At 38.0% G+C, this 22097-nt stretch overlaps 2 protein-coding genes across 6 annotated transcripts; both read right to left on the bottom strand.

Annotated features, from left to right (window-relative positions):
• Nucleotides 1-146: 146 nt before the first annotated feature.
• zfyve9b (zinc finger, FYVE domain containing 9b) lies at nt 147-16956 on the bottom strand. Of its 3 annotated transcripts, none has more exons than XR_014604268.1 (17): nt 16845-16956; nt 13052-13643; nt 12877-12976; nt 12654-12787; nt 11439-11553; nt 8625-8747; nt 8208-8363; nt 7886-8113; nt 6841-6923; nt 6643-6747; nt 6286-6436; nt 4788-4868; nt 4467-4629; nt 4278-4383; nt 2470-2646; nt 1468-2059; nt 147-1430 (listed from the first exon to the last, which is right to left on the bottom strand). XR_014604268.1 is itself a non-coding variant. In XM_084100752.1 (16 exons), exons 2-16 carry the CDS (start codon nt 13535-13537, stop codon nt 1898-1900), a joined length of 2370 nt encoding a protein of 789 aa, XP_083956878.1. In that variant the 5' UTR covers nt 13538-13643; nt 16845-16956; the 3' UTR covers nt 845-1897. The 3 variants fall into 3 exon arrangements, 1 of the variants encoding a protein (XP_083956878.1); XR_014604269.1 differs by adding an exon at nt 5842-6037 and having other exon boundaries at nt 845-2059; XM_084100752.1 differs by having other exon boundaries at nt 845-2059.
• A 1019-nt stretch (nt 16957-17975) lies between these two features.
• btf3l4 (basic transcription factor 3-like 4) lies at nt 17976-21591 on the bottom strand. Of its 3 annotated transcripts, none has more exons than XM_084101457.1 (6): nt 21504-21591; nt 19030-19091; nt 18807-18920; nt 18520-18721; nt 18375-18434; nt 17976-18294 (listed from the first exon to the last, which is right to left on the bottom strand). In XM_084101457.1, the coding sequence occupies exons 2-6, from the start codon at nt 19081-19083 to the stop codon at nt 18248-18250; spliced, it is 477 nt and encodes a 158-aa protein (XP_083957583.1). In that variant the 5' UTR covers nt 19084-19091; nt 21504-21591; the 3' UTR covers nt 17976-18247. The 3 variants fall into 3 exon arrangements, with proteins under 3 accessions (XP_083957583.1, XP_083957584.1, XP_083957585.1); XM_084101458.1 differs by having other exon boundaries at nt 19030-19107; nt 21504-21555; XM_084101459.1 differs by having other exon boundaries at nt 19030-19088; nt 21504-21551.
• Between the last annotated feature and the right edge of the window lie 506 nt (nt 21592-22097).

The raw sequence follows: 22097 nt of genomic DNA, 5'->3' as shown, positions 1-22097 counted from the left end.
TCGCGCTCGCGTTTTAGGATTCATCGGCCGTTCGAGGGCAGTCGGTTGGCTTCCATCAGATGTGGTTTATAAAGAAATGCAGTGTGTGTGTGCATGCCGCACTTCTTCATAATCTGCATTTGTCATCTAGAGTATGTGCAGCATGTTGGATGTAAACAAAAAGTCCATTCAGTTCCTGAAAAGCAACAGAGGAAGACCAGATGAGCAAGCGTCCTACGCTGTATGTGTGCGAGGGAGAAGAGAAGGTCGCGTAGGAACAAATTACTTCAAGCTCACAGTGCACAAGTTTGTGCGTATAGTTCGCGCTCCTGTTTATCCAAGCTTCGCCTTTGTTTGGCTAAATTCCTCCCGTCTTTTTTTTTTTTTTTTTCCAGCAGGTGTGCGTTAATGTAGGGCAGAGTTCAGGGCGCTCCTCTCGGCAAGCTGGGAGAACAGGGCGTTTACATGGGATTTGTACAGTGACTCAGAAGGATGTCATCCTCATGCGTATCTCGGGAAGTACAACCGAGATCGTCATAGCTACAATGAGTTCTACAAGTGGAAGACTGAAGATTCAGGAAAAGAAGAAACCAAGTCTCTCTCCAATATCAGGTCATGCTAATAAAAGTCATTTGCTCAAGAATCATGTTTTATGTCGCACTTTGGTCCTCATTTACCAGAATCTGGCCTTAGGTTTCAATTTTTTTTCTCTGACCAAGTCCAGACTACAGAATAAACTACAGACAGCTACTTCGATTTGTCACAGATGATCCGTTGGTGATGACTAGAGGTCGACCGACAATAGGTTTTGCTCAATGTTGAAAGGAAACTTAACATTTTTAGTTTGTTTGTCTTTTTTTGTTTTAAATCGGTTGAATGAATGCGAATAATATCTTTAACTAGTATAATTACTGACTGGTTGAAGTCAGTACTGTTAGTACTGAAGTTGCAATTATTAGTAAAAAAGTCACAAGTGTGAGATATGAATTCGCAATTTAGAAATGATTGCAATTATTCGAAAGTCACGAATGTGAGATTTGAATGCGATTTTGAGGAATAAAGTCACAACTACAAGAAAGTTGCTACTGTGAGATATAAAGTCACGATTAAGACAAATAGTTGCAATAGCGAGATATGAGGTCGCAGTTACTTTATACCGTGAATAGAAATAGTCACAATTATGAGAAATGGTCACAATAGAAAGCCGCAATTACAAGAAATATAGTCGCACACGTAAGCTATAAAGTTACAATTACAAGAAAGCTGCTAAATCACAAGACAAATAGATGCAAAAGCATGATATGAGGCCGCAATTACGAGAAATTAAGTCACTTTAATGGAATAAAAAGTTGCAATTATGAGAAATATTCACAATAGTGAGACATGAAGCTGCAATTACAAGAAAACAAGTCGCACGTGTGAGAAGTCGTCGCAGTTGTGAGATATAGTCACTATTAAGATAAAGTCGCAACTGTGATATATAGTCACAATAAGTCGTAATAGCCAGATATAAGAATGTGATAACGAGAAATAAAGTAGCAGTTATATTTTGATTTTATAACTTTGAGGTGGAAATGCGCTTCCATAAGAACCTTGTGGCACCTAATGAAATATCAGTGTTCATTTTTGCCATTATATGATCATTCCAAGAGCTGTTACAGGAGTCGATCAATCAGCAAAAACGATATATCGGTCGACCTCTAGTGATGACTGAGAAATGTTAGCAGTTTTTAAAGCCATTTGATGTTGTAACCCCTGACCTTTTCACAGTGAGCAGTGGGGTATTGAATAAACTACTAAAAAAAGCTGCCCCATGGGGACATCTACTACATTCCACTCTCAAATTATACTGAACTCAAAGGTTATGCTCATGAGGTTTCTGGGAGTGTTGGCACATGTGACAGTGGGTGGTCCGTCTCTATGACGTATCCTCCAGAATATAGAAGATGAGCTCTAGCTGGCAGGCGGCGAGACCCTGGTACTGAGAGTTACTCTGCACCACGGACATTAATGATTGGTTAAGACAGTCCTGGTACGGTGCTGGAAGGCGCTGACCGTTACCGCCTGCCAAAAACTCCACCTGAAAGATTAAAGAAAAAAAAAATGAAGATAACAGATTAAGAACCCTATAGATCTAATCAACTACAGCACTATTAAAATAAAGCAGAACAGTGGGGAGAATGTCAGATACGTAATACTTACATGCTACACTCCTGACCTGCCCTTACACAATACTGAACTACAGTAATTAAAGCAGCTCAAAGTGTACATGTTCAATCTATGATTAAATATAAGATTAAAAAAATAGTTCTAAGTTGGTAGTCAACTAGCAGACTTGGAAAAGTCAACATATTACTTCTTGTGAAGAATGAAGGCAATAATTCTGTAAATATAAATGATTAATTATCAACAATAACTAAATTTATTTAGCGTTAAAACTGGGATTATCGTTTGGCATCACAGCTGTGGACATAATTATTGTCATCTCACCTTCTGGCCATCCAGAATTACTCTCAGTGCCAGTTTGGTCATGCCGTCCTCCTTCAGCAAACAGAGAGACTGGCACAGTGCCAAGCAGAACGCCCGTGCAAGACGTTCTGACAGACGGTTGTGGCTGGTGTGGTTAGTAGGACCATTTGGATGTTGGTCTTTCAGCAGGTAAAATACCTGTGACATCAAAACATGAATTAACCAATTGTTGAAAGTGGTTCTCAAAAGCATTTTCAGGGAAAAAATTAAATCACATTCAGATAAAACCACTAAGATGCAGCAAGCTCTTAGTCCATAACTATAAATCAAAATAAAGGGCTATTGACATTATTTTGTTTGTATATAGTGGTTATATTCAGGGCTTTTGACATTCATTTTCTTGCTCACCAGCCACTGTGGTTAGTGGTTTTCCAAAGTTAATGTGAAAAGCATTTTCACATGGCCACAATTTTGACATCGATACCATAGGGAAAACTGCCATACAGATATTTTAAATATTAATCATAATTTGGCAGCAGGTATATTAAGCTGCTGTCACTTTAAGACCTGATGCACGGATCCATTATACTGTTTTATATAGTGTCATTATGAGCACTCATTAATCAATACGTGCAATCCCACTCCGAAATTCAATATTCATCCGGAGCAAATGAAACGAGCGAGTAAAGGGTAAAGATAACTTTTTTTTATGTGTGGGTCAAATCGCTTTCGGAGAGATTAGAGAGCGAGAACGCGCAGTGTATTGTGTATCCTTCGGAAGAGTTTCAGATAAGAGGGTCCTTTTCCTTTCTAAATTGTTCTGTAATTGTTAAGGCCCGATGTACTCACAGCGAAGTCCTTTTCATTTTTCGTTTAGGGGTAAAGAGAAGTTTGAAATACCATTGTAGCAATATACTGTTAGCGAACATCCCGACGCTGCCCACATTGCTGAGAGTGGCGTTTAGATAAATATGTAAATATTTGCTGCTCTCTTTCTTCTCGATAATAAAATAATAATAGCGATTTGGATGTTTGCAGCTCTGCAATTCAACACGCCAGTCAAGTAAAGTCACGTCACGTTGATTTATACAGCACTTCGTACAATAGAATGCTTTAAAGCAAACCGCTTTACAGTATTAAACATGAAAAAAACAGCATCTGTGTTGCTTTCAATTAGAATTACACTCTGGCAGCCCTCCTGTCTTTATGTTTCCACTCTGTCCGACCGACAGACTCAACAGAGGAAATGAAACGGAAGATGTCCATGTGAAAAAGGGCAGAGCCCCAGAGCACACATACCCATTACGCACTCGCCACAGACTAATGGCAGCTTCGGCAAGCCGTTTCAAACTCCCGAAACAAACTCCAAACCAACTTTGTTTTGGCCTGATTTTGTTCGAAATGACGTCACACCAGTTTGTTCTTCGATATCGCTTTTGCGCCTTTAAGGTGTTTTGAGCTCAGTCTGTCAACACTGCATTGGCTCCCTGTTAAAAATCGCATACATTTTAAAATCTTGCTGATTACTAAATGTTTCAGTTCCCCAGTACTTGAGTGAGCTCTTAAGGTCCTTCACGTCTATTGCGATCTCAAAATTCTGGCCAGTTGATAATACCTAGAATATCAAAATCAATTTAGCACCCTATTTATCCTATTTAGCACCAAAACTCTGGAACGGATACGGTAACGTTACAGAAGGAACGCATGAACAGAAACGTTAAAATACTTGTTCTGCTTGGAGCGAACCAATTGATTTTTCCCCCTTTTTCAAGCCCAAACACATACAGTCCTCGAGTTACATTCAGTGCATAAACATGTTCAGTGTTTACCTCTGTCCAGCGTATGAGCTTCCCATTGGCTTTGTATTCTAAGCGCTGATGGGTCTTGATGTTTGTGAGAGATTCCATAGACTTCCCATCAATGGGGCTGATAATGCTGTGAGATACAGGACAGAATGAGTGGCAACTAGCACAGATTTAAACTACTATATATATATTTGATATTATGTTTTTCCTAACCCTTTATTAAAGCGCGGCTCTTCATCCTGCCACTGAATGTGCACATATTCCTGCCTCTCTGCTGGATGGAGTTTTCCACAGGTGACTGTGAAGTCTTTCATGTCCCGTAGAGATCGGCGTAACTCGCCCATGGTCTCCATGGTTACCTGCACCATCAAGCCATCTGTAGTGATAAGCAGACGCATTGGAATCTTAGCACATGCACAGCTAAACTTCTAGACATACGCATTCAAGGAAGATAAACGTAGATAGAAAGACATTAACATTAAATAACTGTTGAAGTGAGAAACAAGAAACAATAGGAATGAACAAATCTTTAACCTTCTACAATGCTGGACTTGGCCAAGTACCCTGATGAAGGTTTGAGCGCTCCACTGAAGACAAAAAAACACGAGCCAGTGACTGAAAGGTGAACAGAAACAAAGATTTAAATTCAGTGAAAGAATTCCAGTCAACACAGAATACAACCAACAAACAGGCTTTCCAAGACTGTCAGACAGCGCCCTCAAGTGAGCGTTTAAGGAAAGACGCTGTTGTATCAGTCCGTTGATGCAGTTTTCATACATTATGTGTACATTCACAAACGTTTTCTTAGCGTTTTCACTTTTGTTTGGGTCATATTAAATAATGTGATAATATTAAATCATTTATAAAGTGATTTTTACACAACATTTTAGTGAATGTATGAAGTTCACACAGGTCTCCTAGCTGAGTAACCACAGGTATAGTCCATCATATTGCCCTATTCAGACAGAAATGGTTTCTAACGGGGAAGTAAGGTAATTTCAACATTTACAGTGGCTAGTCTGTAATTTTAGTCCTGTCCTGTTTTCCTCCCACCACCCGTGAAACAATTCCCTGCCAAACACTCAGGTTTCATTGTAATTTAATTGCCGTCTGAATCTCAAGACGGCATCGATCCAAAAGTCGTTTTGTAAATCCTGTTTGACCACTGCAAAGTACCGTCTTTCATTATTCTGGAAACTTTTGAAATGGTCCATTATTATAGTATGCAATACATTTTTTAAATATTTACTATATTATATACTTTTATATAAATTAGGGCTTGCACAACTAATCGTTTTACAAATCGAACAAATACCCAGGTCAAATGTTTAGCTAGAGTTTGCATTAACTAATTTCTAATAAAGCTAATTTCTTCTTTTTTTTAAATGCCATCTATAATTTTAAGAGATAAAACGTAAGAGAGAAATCTCTTTACAATACAGCATGTCAATTTTCCTGTTTTAAAATAGGATATTTAAATAATTGTATAATAGGAAATGATTTTACTATTAATAAATGAAATATAAATGTATATAAATGTATATAAATGTATAACATTTTGTTTACAGCTGACAATCATGTGACTGACCAAGTGAGCAGTGCATTCCCGGGTTCGCAGGATGATATTTGCTCCTTCACAAGAAAAAATGGCCATCTGAAGATGCGTTCATGCCACGATGTAATTACCATAATCACAAGATTCACGTCCTTGCAGAAACCGTAATTACAAGTTGATGACAAACAATTACCGTCTGAATAGGGCTTAAGAACATGATCCACAAAGTCTGTAAAACCACAAACAGTTTCATTTTATCATTTAAAACTTCTTTATGTGGAATGATTTGCTTGAAAAATATGTCTGTGCTAACTTTCTTTAAAATAAATGCAACTAGGTTTGATAACACTTGTACAGCTGTAGGTGCAAAAAGTGTCCAGATACTTTTAGGGGCTCATGTAGTAACATTTAAAAAGAGCCGACAGACATTCCAGTAGTTGTCTAAGCTCACGCCGGTGTTGGGGTGTTCTCTCTCACCTCTGCGGGGTTGGCTGTGAATGCTGATGGCCTGGGTCTGGTACTGTCCATCTGCCGTCTGCACGCAAATGAGATGAGAGTCGGCCTGCTCATTAAAGCAGGCGCCCAGGGCCAGCACTCTTTCATTAGACTTATTCAGAGCCTTCAGCAGCTAAAACACCAGCAGAGACAGAGACAAGACAAACATTATCCTGAGAAATGAAGGAATTATTACCTCAGGTTTGCTTATCTATTGGACATCATTTATATAATAATCCTTCTGATACTCCAATATATTCTGACATTTAGTAAATATCATGCTAATACCATCTACTTTGGACATGATACCAAGGTACTCCTGATGCATGGTTATGGTACCTCTGGATGACGCGTTTTAGGGATTCTTATACAGGTGCTTCTAGCCTCTAGATCAACCACGAGCCCCGGCACCGTCGGCAGCGTGTAACGGTAAAAACGGAAATCCTTTGAAAGTCAAAACAGAATAAAAAAGACATCACACAAACTACATAAGCTGCATGACAGGATATAGTAAATGAAACCGGTCATAAGTCTCACCACTAAGAGCCTCATGATACTGTTGTTGACGGGTCCGAAGAGAGGCTCTCTGAAGCGCACACTGAACAAGGGACAGGGATAAACTACAGGACAGCAGGACTCAGTTAGTGTACTTCCTGAGGTCAGGGGTCATTAAAATGATGCATACAGAGATTATGAATGATATTAGAGATTTTAAGATCGTAGAGACTAACGCTGCATCTCAATTAGCATATTATCCACCCTATATAGCATGTTAAATAAGTAGTTAACCCAAATCATAGTACACCATTCAAAAGTTCGGGGTCGATATTTTTTTTAAACCTTTTTTAAAAATAAGTCTCATTATGTTCACCAAGGCTGCATTTATTTGATCCAAAATACAGTAAAAACTTGAATATAGCAAAATATTATTACAATTTAAAATAACTGTTTTTTTATTTTGATATATTTTCAAATGTAATTTATTCCTGTGATGCAAAGATGAATTTACAGCATCTTTACTCCAGTCTTTAGTGTCACATGATCCTTCAGAAATCATTCTAATATGCTGATTTGGTGCTCAAAAACATTTCTTATTATTATCACTATTATCAGTTCTGCTGCTTCATATTTTGTTTCAGAATTCAGTGATGAATAGAACGTTCAAAAGAACAGCATTTATTTGAAATAGAAATCTTTTGTAACATTATAAATGTCTTTCATCAAAACCAGTTAAAGTTTCATTAATTTAATGCATTTTGCTGAATAAAAGTATTATTTCTTTTTTTTCTTTTTTTTTTTAAATCTTACTGATCCCAAAGTTTTGAACAAGACTGGAGTAATGGCTGGTGAAAATTCAGCTTTGCCATCACAGGAATAAATTACATTTTAAAATACATTAAAAATAGAAAACTTATTTTAAATTGTAATAATATCTCACAATATTACTCTTTTTGTTGTTGTTTTGATCAAATAAATGCAGTTTTAGTTAGACTTCTTTCAAAAACAGTAAAAAAATCGTATCCACAGCTAATTTTTGAACGCCAGTGTATATATTTATCTTATTTTGAGACTGTTTTCTTACATCTGTACTCCGCTCCTAAACGCAGCATGAGTCTCAGTGGAAAGGCTTTGGCCCATGGAGCCTCGGCACGGAGCATGAGGAGTCCGAACAGGAAGGGCGGCACAGGTAACGGCAGGCCCTCCAGAGACTGGAATGTCGGACGCACGTAAAGAAAGCCTGCATGCTCGTTATTACCCAGAAACCCTCGGGATACCAAAGAGTGACTTAGGTGATTCAGAAGCTTTCCTGCTGCTTGGAGAAACGTCAAAATCAAGATTTATCAAATCATTGCTAATATTTGATCTAAGTTTTATGGTCGAGTAACATCTGATACAAGTGTCACCTGTCTGGGCATCCCAGTAGATCTGAATGAAATGATTGAAAATATCCGTTGGGAATCTTTTCTCCTCAGGCAAACACTGCAGTAAAATGACCACCTCTGGCTGTCCAACAGCATGCATACCCTTCGACATAACACACCAGCACCGCCGGTTCACATCTACAGGAACACAAAAACACCACAGCGACCCACATGAATACACCAGCATATTGTTATCAGATGTACAGAACATGCACACACATCCTGAGAACAGACACACATGCGCGCGCACACACACACACGTACGTGATGGTTTGGAAACGACTGACTACACAGCTTCAATCACGATATAATATACCATACCGATTCGCACAGGTTCCACATGTCAAATCACCAAAAGCATAAATCCATCAAGTGTGGAGTGAGACATTGGGAACATACAGCTGACAATCTTCACCACGGCCAGCAGGTTGGCGTTGAGCACAAAGACGAGAGGCTCTGCGAGACCCCTCTCCAACTCCTCTAAGAGTGACGACTCTGTTCTCTTCTCCTCCAGAGTATAGTCTGCAGAGAAAACACAAGCACCAGCCTAAACCTCAAAATCACTCACAAACCTTCAATCAAATACTTTAGAAGTAAGTTTCACAAGTAAGCTTGTGGTCCCACTGTATGCATTCATTATATGGAAAATCATTTTGTTCCACAAAAGAAAGTAATGAGGGTTTGTAAAATGTAGGGCTGCCCTCGACTAAAGGTTTTTCTAGTCAACTAGTAGTCATTCATTTAAGAGATTACATCTGCGATTTGGTTATTCCATCTATACCCGCTGGCTCTCTCCGCTCTGCTGGCTCTCTCTCTCTCGCTGTAAATTAAAAACCAGCGTGTACCAACAAAATGAAAAGCATTTTCCTAGGGCTGCCCCCTAATATCCGACTAATCGATATTGACCAAACATTTTATTATTTGGTTAGTTGCAGAAAAACAAACCTTGTGGCAAATTTATGCAGTCTTTGAGGGACAGATCATCAACGCTAGGCTCTTTTGGTAATTACAGTATGTCGGACAGGAACTCCAAACATTCACCTATCATCCATCGACCGCAAAATGGCTTATCATTTGTATATGGCTTATCAAGTAACTTGCCCGATTGCTGTAACGTCAACCTAATTAGATGTGCGCTGCTATTATTAGGCGCATGTGTGTGTTTGTGTGGAGTGTGGAAGAAAGTATAATGCGTTTTACTGCATGACATGGAAGCGCGATCACTTGCATTTTTTCCTGACTAGTGCAGTGCCTGTGCAAAATCATTTTTTGTGTGTTTTTAGTAATTGTTGGTTTGGTGTGTTTGAGTGCTCAATTACACAGCAAAAGTTCAGTGACATTTTTATTTGTGCATGGTAGAAAGCAAATACTGATACTGACATAATGACATACAATAAATATGGAAAATTGAACTACATGGTTACAAAACATTTATAATTTATAATGGTGATATTAGGTGACATGTATTTGGGTATCTGTGTACAGGTAGCAGGAGTTTAGATTAGATTTACATTAGTTTCAACTTTGTTGTCATTGTGCAGATTACAATTATAGAAACAATGAAAGGCAGTTAGTGTCTAACCAGAAGTGCAAAAATGCAGAAAAGTGCAATGTGAACAGTATAGACATATAGTGCAGTGTAGACAGTAGTATACAGTTAATGAAGTGGTATGGTGTACAGTAAGGATATGGGGATTTGCCGTCACAATCGGTAAGAGGAGAGTTAACCTCGTTTAAGCCTGCATAGCCTACATGAGCAACTATTTAACATAGCATAATCAACATCACATAGTTACAGGCTAACTTCAGCGCGAATGACACAGTAATAACTTAGCACTGAGACCAGGCTATGCTTGAACAAACAGTTTGTGAATAGGCTACTACAAATGATGGCAGTGAAAGAGACTGTGAACACATTGAATAGGATATGTTTAGTTGGTGAATAGCATAGGCTACTATTACACAGTAGCGATAACGTTAAGCGCACCAGAATAAAATATAATAATCAGAAGTAAACAGTGTAGCTGACTTACAGATTCAGTTAACATCCACAAATGAATAAGTGCAACGATTCAGTGGCCTCTGGTCCTGCGCTGTGTTCACTCAGTGTCAGTGTGAGAGGGGGAGTGGCCAGTGTGCAGTGCGAGAGGGGGAGTGGCCTCTGGTCCTGCGCTGTGCTCACTCAGTGTCAGTGTGAGAGGGGGAGTGGCCTCTGGTCCTGCGCTGTGCTCACTCAGTGTCAGTGTGAGAGGGGGAGTGGCCTCTGGTCCTGCGCTGTGCTCACTCAGTGTGCAGTGTGAGAGGGGGAGTGGCCTCTGGTCCAGCGCTGTGCTCACTCAGTGTCAGTGTGAGAGGGGGAGTGGCCTCTGGTCCTGCGCTGTGCTCACTCAGTGTCAGTGTGAGAGGGGGAGTGGCCTCTGGTCCTGCGCTGTGCTCACTCAGTGTGCAGTGTGAGAGGGGGAGTGGCCTCTGGTCCAGCGCTGTGCTCACTCAGTGTCAGTGTGAGAGGGGGAGTGGCCTCTGGTCCAGCGCTGTGCTCACTCAGTGTCAGTGTGAGAGGGGGAGTGGCCTCTGGTCCAGCACTGTGCTCACTCAGTGTCAGTGTGAGAGGGGGAGTGGCCTCTGGTCCTGCACTGTGCTCACTCAGTGTCAGTGTGAGAGGGGGAGTGGCCAGCGGCTAGAGCGGCAAAAGCCAATGTGTGACTCTTTTACCAATATATTTAACAATACATTTTGCATTTCTAATCCAAACAACGTCAAACTTGGCACTGCAATTACTCGTGCCCGTAGCAAGACACCTGTCAAGTTTGAAACCCATCAGACTAATGGTTCGAGAGATATGCGAATAACAGACACACACACACACACACACACAGACAGAAAGACGTTCCTGTAATTTATAGATAGATGTTAAATTTAATGTCCCCAACTAAGCAAGCCAAGCCAATGGCAACAAAGGTGAAAAAAAATCGACAGTGGCAAGGAACCAAAACTTCATCAGGTGGCAGAATGAAGGAAAAAACCTTGGGAGAAACCAGGCTCAGTCGGGGGCCAGTTCTTCTCTGAACGAAGGCGGGGAGCAGCAGCTCATTTGCATTTAAAGGGACACACACAAAAATTTTGGTGATTTTGGTCACACCCTAAAATCTTTAAGCCTAATTTAAGCTAAATCTAATGTCTTTATTAGCAGTCAGTTTGTGGACACATTCATACCTCCTTTGACCCCTGTTGATGTCAGAATAGGGGGAAGGTCCTTTGGTGGAGTGGGTTTTGTGGAGTTGCCATTAAGACCTCTGACTTCATCTCCGGCTCTAATGTCAGTCACTTCCTACAGCAAATAAATAAATAAATAAATAAATACAACTATACATAAAATAACTGTGCTATGAGTTAGAAAAGCTTTTTTCTAAAGTTTATTTCAAGATATATATAAAACAAAAATATTTCAAATAAAACCAAATATCCTCTATATTATGTCCTTATAAGGAGTGTTGGGTGTAACTCATAACCAGAGGTGGAAAGTCCAGGTTCAGAAAGTAAAAGTCCTCCACAGTATTTTGTTCCAATCACCTGGATTTGCTAATTAGCACAGTCTTTCAGCCAGGAGATACTAGCTAATTAGAACTAATTAGTGAAGTCAGCTGGCTAAGTTCATGGGTGGAAAAAACATATGGCAGGACTTTTACTTTCTGACCCCTGGACTTTCCACCTCTGCTCATAACTAAGTAATTACTTACTGTAATTTAATTAATTTCCCCTTGAAAAAGTAAAGGATGGCATTCCTCTTCAATTTTCTGTCATTTAATTAGTTACTTCTAATGTAATTGCACTAAATACTGTATTTATTCTAGAACAATTCTATATAAAACAATAGTGGATTTAACATCAAAGTGTAACATCTAATGTTAAAATGTATGTTTTAATGTAACATTGTCCCTTTAAATACTTTGGTCAGTTCAAGAATAATTTATGCAATTTTATATTATTTATTTAAAATAATTAAAAGATTGTCTACCCTTGTATTGTTCAACTGGTCGAGGTTGATATGGGATTTAGAAAATAATTAGTATTAAGTAATGCAATACTTTTTAGAGAGAGTAATTAGTACAGTAATCTAATTATACTGAAGATGTGATTAATGTATTTTAAGTAACTTAGAGTGTAAAAGTGTTTAAAGTTGCTTTGCAAAATTGAAGAGAAAATAATAATAATAATATTAAAATAAAAATAATCTCAACAAAATTATTATAATAGTGTTTTTAAAGTTACTGAACAAAGATTACAGGGATGAAGGTATTAAATAAAAAATAAGAATAAAATATAAATCGAAATAGGGTCATTGTAAGAGTGTTTTGAAAAAGTTCCTTAAAAACATTAAAAGGAATAAATAAAATAAAATAAAATGAGCAGAAAGATCTCCCGTCATACCGCCTGAGCGAGCTCAGTGCTCTGTGTGTGAGACACACTCCTGTGAATGGGAGAGCTGTTGGCACTTCTACTCTCAGACTGGGGAAGGAGGTTATCTGCAAACCAAACCTTCTTTTGGTCCTTGCGAAGAGTCCCTGGTAAAATGACATCATTATAACACCGTAATTAATGTGTAATAACAGTACATAAGCACATAAGTAGCGGAATCCACCACGACACTCACGGTTAATCAAAGTTGAATGACAGGTGATGCAGACTCGCCCCTCTTTCCCACCGAGATGAGTCAGCTTAAATCTCAGGTCACAGCAAACCACACAAAAAACCTGCAAACCAAACAGACTTTTCATGTTTTGAAGGTAAACAACATTTTTGGTCACAGAATCGCATGCATCTCTCACCTTCCCACATGCTCTGCAGTGATGACGTCTTTTGGTGAAGGAGAATTTGGATCCACATTTCATGCATGCTGGTGCTTGAGAATCAGGGACCCACTGAGGGGCCGTAGTGCCCAGGGAACTGCAGCGCTGCACAGGCAGAGCACCTAGAGAACCCTTCCTCCCCGCAGAGTCGGCGTTCTTAGAGCCAGACACCAGTGACGCTTCCATCCCACCGCTCTCCTTACGGTCCTGGCACGACTCCAGTGTAGAGTCTGAGGGCTCCGTGCTCTCAGTGTCCTCCACAGGGGACGATGGGAGTCCCAGCACAGCCTCCAGGTGCTCCTGCTCATTCTCCGCCCGCTCTTTCTCTTCAATGACAGAGTCCTCTTTCAGACCAGGCCTCAGCTTGCGCTCGTCTAGCAGAGACTCGCTGGAGTCCTTGAGGGTGGAGTACCCAAAACGCCTCTCGCCCCACACAGACAGAGTGGCGGTCACTGCTTGCCTCATAGTCTCAGTGGAGGGAGCTCAACGCGAGAGGGTTGCTGATCATATTTTAGCCCACCCCGCGCTTTGTTTTATCCTCAAACCATCACGACATGGCCTGCACAAAGTCCTGCCAAAAGATGAATGAGTCAGATGTATTAACTCCCAGCAGGTCAGTGGATTTGTCAGGACTGCTTGGCCTCTATTTTAACCCTAAAAAGCCTATCATATTTTATATACAAATTTCTTTTAAATTACCAACATGATCAAAACGTTGCTAAAATACCAGTTATACACAATCTATTGCATGCCTTCAGTTTGATATATATCAACCAATATATTTTTAAAATAAAAGGCCTTTTAGTATATTAGTAAAAATGTCCACCTTCAGGTCGTGGTACACGTCTTTTTGCTGTGAAATCGTTAATGATTTTTATAAAGTAAACATAAGAATAACTTTTATATTGTTGGAAATATATATATATATAGTATGTATTATAAGCCCCCACAATAAAAACGACAGACCTTTGATAAATAAAACTACATTTAAATATCATCTTACAAATATTATTTTTGCTCAGTTTGGCAAAAAAAAAAAAAAATTCCTTTCCGATTGTGAGCTTTATAAGAGTTTTTGAAAGTTACTGAAAGAAGATTACAGTGAAATTAAATTTTAAAAAATCATTCTCCCTTTTTTTATATGATAAACTTTATTATCTACAGTATACTTTATCCATACTATATGAGCCATAAAAGCCTGATGTATCAAATATGATACTCAATTAAAAATATATATATATTTTATTTAATTTTTAGAATTAGATTTTGTCTAAAGGTTTAATAAACTCTTCCATTTAAAAACAATGATTTTTCGTAATTTTATTTCATATGCCAGGCTTTACGTGGTTAAAAATTAAAAAAGGGAAGGAATTATTGTATTAAAGTCTTGATAAAACATAAGTAGCGATCTTTTCTTCCATATAGTGATGTACAGCCAAGTGTAAGAGTTTTTTTTTTTTTACTTAATTTTAACAGCTTTTCCTTTTTAGTACACAGAGGAAAAAATAAAATAAAATAAAGAATAGAAAAAAATTAAGTAAAATTTAAATAAAAAATAACAACAACAACACAACCACTAACAACAACGGTTACATGCGGTCCAGAGTGTAACAGATTATTGAGAGAGAGAAAAATTAGAATGGAGATTTTCAATGGTTCTTGATTGGATTTTGAGATGTTGGTGTTGTACTCAAAAAGTGGAGAGGCAGGATTTAAAGCTACAATATGTCATTTGTATCGCCGCTAGGGGTCGCTAATCTCTTACAATAACAAAGGCACATACGCGGAATTATGGAACTTGTCATCATGCTGATAGATCTAATAAAGTTTATGGATGAGTGAATACATCAATGTTTTTTAACATGACTGTTGTATGAAGCATGGCACGATTGCTAATGAGAGACAGATATCAGCGTCACATGCGAATCCCGTGGATATAAAGGAATAAGGACATTTAATTCTACTGAACTAAGTTACCCGCAAGTGCAGAATTACTACTCACACAGTTCAGTTTATTAGACGAATTAAACTTGTGAGGCAACGCAGTGCTGTTTCACTTGCTCTACACTATCACACTAAACTGCAATTGAGTGTGTTGAAAGTTATAATGTTATTCTATGTTAGTTTGTTGGCTGTATGAGACTAGCAGTAAGCTAGATCAACATTAGAATAACATACTGATCATATTCTAACATTTCATCATGTTGAGCTATCTAACATTGATTAGTTTATGTACATTTGCTCACCTGTCTAATAAAGTACATGCAAGAGCGGCATCTCTGTCAAGTCGAAGTTAGTCGCGGACGTGGAGCTCTTAGCATCTCGAAAACACCACGCTGATATTGATCCTCGTTTTAGTTCTCCTTTTGTCCCAAAGTCTGCTTGCCATGGTCCATGATGTTTGAACGAAACAACAACAGCGTGAGCGTGCCGCTAGACGTAACGCAGTTGTCCACGTCTGTCGCCATGGTTACTATGGCAGTACGAGCGGAAACCAGGGATAACGCGGATATTACGTCACTGACAGGCGACAAGTGAACAGGGACGAGCCATTATTTAAAATTAGAATTTCGCTGAAATTAAAAATCTTTGGGAACGTTTGGGATATTGTAAGTACACAACTGCAGGAAATATTTCACACTGTGCAAGTGATTTTTGGATATTTTATTAAAAAAAATCTTACATATTGTACCTTTAAAGGGACTAAATGATTGAAGAAATCGTGCATACTTAATGGCATATTTAATTGCGTTCAAATGCATAACTATGAATATGTATTCTGCATACACCAAAAAGAAATCTGTTGTTTTCACCTGACGATCCAGTTGTAAAATTTTGATTACACTTTACATGGTCACTTTAAGATAAAACATATGCATGGATGAATTGTTTACAATTAGGTCTATGCATTTAGAAAACAGACTAGGCTTTGAACGGTGTTCTGTATTTAATGCTGTGCCACTGTCTCAGACACAGACACATTATAAGTGTCTTATAATGTGTCAGCAAATCCTCACTATTTCACAGTGAGGATTTGCTGAGTGGGCAGAATGACTCTTCTGCATGGGTGTATGCAGATACATATTCACAATGATACATTTAAACACTCAATCCAAACACTAACACATTTCAATGTGTATTCAATATACAAATTCTCAGACATAAAAGAACCGCTGCAAAAAAGTGCTGAGCAGCATTGCTTTCTGGTTTAGAGCCAGTTTATCGCCTCACCCCAAACTACACTACCAGCAACGCGACGCGACACACTAGAAGAACGAGTCGCGTGTTTGCAGTTATGAGAGCGTTCAAGTCTGAACGTCGCACTGAAGTGTTAAAACATTCTAGTTGTGTAATCTCCGTCTAATGTGAAATTGTTTTCCAAAAAGTTAGTGTAGCATCTGTTACCGCAGGAATGACTGAATGTGCGTTTGGTAATTCTCTCAGCACTGCATTGCAGACAAGCCGCCGCAACCTCCACGTACAAGATCTTCACGCCGTTGACATGGACACACGGTGCAGTGGTAGCTGTAATTCAGAATCTCTTCTGGTTAGCAAACGCATGTGTTCATGGCTGGTGCACATCACTCTCGCCTGTGGCTGCTGGTGAGTGACTACAGCAATGCGACACAGTACCGTCAACAAGAGCCAATTACCACATCCTCACTTAGTCATCAGCTCAGAATAAAAACCCCTCAGGAATTATACAGATTATGTAGCGCTCGATACTGACACATCTAATGAATAAATATAACGAATGTACGTAAGTATTTACCAGGATCTCTGCATCCCATCGCCACCTCAGTGCGCTGTTGACTTGTGCTCGCCATCAGAGGTCTGTCTGCGCGAGGATAGCGGCGCTCGAGATGAACGCGCGTTCACAGGGGCGTCGCAATCACTTGAGAAGTCAAGACGTGCACTCTGACGAGCTATTATCTTTTCTTTTTCTTAATTATTAATATTGCCCATTTTGCTTTACTTGGGTAGACTATCCTATAAGATGCCAGATATGTCTCATTATAGCAGATATTATTTTATTATTACAGTATATTATACCAACCTTAAAGGTGCGGTCACGAGAATTGTCGCAGGCAAAGTCACAGAAAAGAAAAGTAAAGTCACTTTCAAACCAGCTTTCTGCTGGTACGCGCCAAATGCGGATTATCAACTTTGCGAAATCTGCGTGGGAAATTTTTACCTATTGCGTGGATTCCTTTTGAATTACTGCACACCCGCGAAAATTCGCCGAACATCGGTGAATGTGAACGTATTTTAACTCACTATTCATGTTCTGATCATTTCAAATTAATAAACAAATAAAGCCTGTAAGCAAATAGGTTAACAGAAAAAAAGCCTTCAGGACATAGTACTAACAATCTTAGATGCGAACTCATATTCTCAAATGAATTCCAAATTAGAAAATATCCTATGTTTAAAGTGTGGTTACATTTACCGTCAGTCAGCGAACTTTCGTGGGTGAAATCCAGTCGTTTCAATAGAAATCCAAGGAATCTGGAATTTCTCAAAAGAGAGCGAATAGATTTCCGCAGATTGTCCATCGACTTCTGTCTTTATAGTATCACCGGAAGTAGCAGTTGCGTTGTGAATATCGCCATTTGCCACTTTAACCATCTTTATTCTCAATTTAGGACTTATATTTAATATATATATGCAGTTTCTACGTGATTGTCATGCTGTAATCATCAAAAGAAAAAACAAATCATGACATTTATAGGCTGCATAGGATATTATTAATTGTACAACACCCTTTTGGCCAAAAGTGGTAGCTGAAGTGTTTTGACATAGCCTGTTTAGCAATTCAAAGAGAAAACATTTTATTCTTATAATATTACTAATGTCAAATCTCTTCAAGCTTTTATATAAAAAAAACAAAGCACCATATAGAAAATGTTTATGAGTATTATTTTATTTATTTAACAGAAAAAAAATAATTAAGACACAACCATCAAAACTAGCATTTCAACTAGCATTGTGGTTAAGATTTATAACCATGTAACCATCAGTCTTACAGTATAAATGCAGGAGAAAGGTCAGGGATGGATCTGGAACAGCCAATTCATGATATAAAAGTCTCTGGTTTCACTGGATATGTTGTTGAAATGATATGTCTACTGCAGGAGACTTTGTCCTGAACAGGAGTTACTGAAGGTCCAATGATCAGTTTGCCTCGTTCTTTGAAGCCTCGTCGAAGTTCTCTACAAGATCTGTGAAGAGAGAATAATGACTGAAATCGGCATCTTACCATTTACCGCTTGATCAAAAGAAACACTTCAAAACTTCATACCTGGGACATCATCATCTTCTTCATCGATATCTTCTGCTTTCGGGGCTTTGTTGTCGAGAACTTGAAGTGTAACAACAAAACAACAACATCAGTGTCTACACTAAACTATAAATTCACCCATATTTCTAAAGCACTCTTTGCTCACCCTGTCTGGGGAACTGCTCGGCGAGTTTGCGCAGACTCGTGAGACTGTCAGCGCCGAGCTGACTGAGGATTCCTGGGAGCATTTCCGTGAGCTGTTTGGTCTCCGCGTGGCCCGTGATGGCGAACGTATTGGCAGACAGAGACGCCTGCACTTTGGGGTTATTGAAATGAATGACTGTGCCATCATCTTTAATCATATTCACCTGTAAAAACAAGACCAAATTCTCAATGTTCTCTAAACATGACTGAATGAGATCAGTAAAGAAAACTGGAGAGCTGCTGCTCTACCTCTTCAATGCCAGCTATGTTATTGACAGCAAGCTTTTTTAATGAACTCTGGAGTTTCTTGTCATCAGCTGTTGCTGTTCTGTGCACCACCTTCTTCTTCCTGCGTGCAGTGCCCTATAGAAAACAAATCAAGACTGAGTAAAGACAAAAAAATAACAACAGCAACACCATAATAAATGTCCAAAATCATTAATGTTCAGGTTTCATTGATAATACTTCTTACCTTGCCCCCTATCCGGACCTGGGCTTGAAGTTTAGCCAATTTCTCTTGGTTCATACTGACTTCTGAAACAAACAGATGCTTCATTTTTTTATTTTAATATTTATATTTATATATATATATATATATATATATATATATATATATATATATATATATATATATATATATTTATATATATATGTGTGTGTGTGTGTGTGTGTGTGTGTGTGTGTGTGTGTGTGTGTGTGTGTGTGTGTGCGTGTGTGTGTGTAAACTTTTCCAAAGCATTAACAAAAAGTTTTATACAATTAAAGCTAAAACTTTTTACACTATAACCCTTTCCGCCGAATAATTAACCATACGTACAAATGTTAATATAACAATAATGGTAATAATAAATAAATAAAAATACAAAATAGTTAAATAAACTTTAAGACAATGTACACTTTTACAAATGAACATAATATCCTCCTAAGAAAAAATCAATTAAAATACATAATAATACAAATCAAATTTTTGACATATTCATGGTCTGTACATAAAATTTTAGTAGTATATAAAATCAAGCACAACACAGGTGGTCATGCTTAAATCAATCAGTCTCTACAAATGTAGTTATAATGATCAATTTAGGGGGAGAGTCTTTATCTTCTCAAAATATGTAATCATGGGTTTCCAAGTCCTATAAAAGTTTTGGACAGATCCTTTCATTAAATGTTTAATTCTCTCTAATTTTAAATATGACTCAAGGTCACATATCCACATTGACGCTTTAGACAGGTTTGTTGACTTCCAACAAACAGATGCTTTATTGTTCAAATGCTTTAAGATCCATCCACCTTTCACTATAAATGAAAATCTATCATCCACTTACCCTCACGTCACTGGACATTATTTTGACTTAGCCACCCCGTGGAACATTACCAAAATGTCAAAGTTGTATTTTTGGTAAACATTTGTACAGGTGTACCCGTCACCAATTTGTGTTATGTTTAAGCCATGAATAAAATAAAGGCTTTTTAACTTTTTTCAACATAATTCGGGTGCTTTGGAGTTCCTATGTTCTTAGAGCTTAATTATTCCAAACAACCAAAGAGCACCGAGATTTTACACCCTGTGCAGCACTTCTATGGCATTCTTTGCTTTGATATTTTTACCAAAACGTTTCGTTGTAATTTATACAACTAAAATATATGGTGATGTGTTAAGTATCAATTTTGCCTGGTTTACTAAAAAAAAAAGCATTTTTAAGTTTAGTTTGGATTTCCCCTGTAGGTTAAATGGCTATAATCACTAGAAGAACCACCAAAGAAACAAAAACAAATCATTTTGTAATCTATTTTTCTAATAAAACATTTAGACGGATTTCTGCACATGCTTAAAAACACTCAAAAACAATTGTGGTACGAAGCTCTCAAAACGTTTGCGTTTTCATGGAAAGCGTTTGTGATCCCCCAAGAAAATTTTCACTCACATTTACAAAGAATTTGTTCGCTCATAAGATTGCAAAAAAAATAGTTTTGCGAGCTAAGGCACAATTTATTAGAGAGATGCAATCAGGAGCACCGCTAGCAATTTATATTATATTATATATATTTATATTATTATTCTATTAATGTTCCACAAACTTTTGCCAAAAAAGGAAAAAGCAATGGACTATAATTTCTCCATCTTTATATTCTTTTTAAACTATAGCACATGATAATTTCATAAAACACATCAAAAATGGCACATCATAAAAGTGTATACTCATGGAAATATCCATGACCGATTAAAGTAATTACTGACCAATTTATTTATTTATATATATATATATATATATATATATATATATATATATATATATGTGTGTGTGTGTGTGTGTGTGTGTGTGTGTGTGTGTGTGTGTATATAACTTTATCAGACCTTTTAATTTCATTATCTAAAAGATATTTTACAATTAATATAATTAGTAACGGTAACGTTACTTGTATACAAAATTTTACAAATGGCACGCAACACAAAGATAAACTACACATAAAGCTCCACATTGTACGTTAACTAACTACACAAACACACAACATATTGTGAAACTATTCTTCCTTTCAGAGTTGCAGAGTCAACTGTCCTTACAGAGAGAACTGCTGCCGATAAGCCTGTCAGGAAGCTACAAAGCCCTTAGTTGAGATGCGAAAATTACGGCATATATTGAGACAGGGTATCGCGTTTAAAAACGCTTACTCGTCGGTTTGAGGAATATTCCAGGTTTCTCTGTCTTTAATATTGTCTCTGTCCCTAACACATGACGTGATGGCATACGCAGTGATGGAGAATAAAGACAAAACCTGACGGTGCATAATCTCTGAGTGAGTGCATCACTCCACCATAACACACATGCACAGACACACATCTCAATCACACGGCAATGAGCGACTTCAACACATATAACGCTTACAGCGAAGACATAGTGGTTGTAATATATTTAAAGTAAACACAGAACGGTGTTCATTACTGACCTGATAAACTCAGCTGCTCAGAGAAGCATGCGTTGAATGAGCAGGGCGGAAGTGGTCAGACCAAAAAAGACGTCACGTTGTTTTTGTTGTTGTAATGGCGAACAGCAGTGATGCTGCCGCCTAGTGGCTCGGGCTTAAATAATGGAGATGTGAAGCTAAAACATGCATGAACTTGTTGAATGCATGCCATGGTATAAATGTAGACATCTGCGGAAAAATATTCCACGCAAAGTCCAATAAACTGCATGCCTTTTATATATATATATATATATATATATATATATATATATATATATATTTGCTTAAAAAAAAAAGAAGAAGAAAAAAGAAACCCACTTGTCCCGGTCCCGGAATAGCAAACAAGCGTTATTGTCGAGCCCTGAAAAGCAAAGTTTAACCAAATTAACCGTTGTAAATCAAACTTTCTGGGTCATGTTGAACCTAAGTATATGCAGTTAAAGGGTTAGTTCACCCAAAAATATAAGTTTTTGGTCAAGTTTAGCAAATGATGGCAGAATTTTCATTTTTAATTTCCGTTCTGTTGAATGACGATTTAAAGCTACAGAGCGCTAGTTCTACACTTCCCTTTAAGAG

Source organism: Abramis brama, assembly GCF_963993115.1.
Source record: "Abramis brama genome assembly, chromosome: 23".
NCBI classification, from domain to species: Eukaryota; Metazoa; Chordata; class Actinopteri; order Cypriniformes; family Leuciscidae; genus Abramis; species Abramis brama.
This window is presented reverse-complemented; position numbering and strand designations above follow the sequence as displayed.

Coding starts and splice junctions, on each gene's coding strand:
- zfyve9b (XM_084100752.1), bottom strand. CDS start 13,537: ATGAGGCAAGCAGTGACCGCCACTCTGTCTGTGTGGGGCGAGAGGCGT. Junction 4,869..6,285: donor TCACAGCCAACCCCGCAGAG/GTGAGAGAGAAC, acceptor TTCACCTTTCAG/TCACTGGCTCGTGTTTTTTT. Junction 4,384..4,466: donor GAGCCGCGCTTTAATAAAGG/GTTAGGAAAAAC, acceptor TGTATCTCACAG/CATTATCAGCCCCATTGATG.
- btf3l4 (XM_084101457.1), bottom strand. CDS start 19,083: ATGAACCAAGAGAAATTGGCTAAACTTCAAGCCCAGGTCCGGATAGGG. Junction 18,435..18,519: donor CGAGCAGTTCCCCAGACAGG/GTGAGCAAAGAG, acceptor TTACACTTCAAG/TTCTCGACAACAAAGCCCCG. Junction 18,295..18,374: donor AGAAGATGATGATGTCCCAG/GTATGAAGTTTT, acceptor CTCTCTTCACAG/ATCTTGTAGAGAACTTCGAC.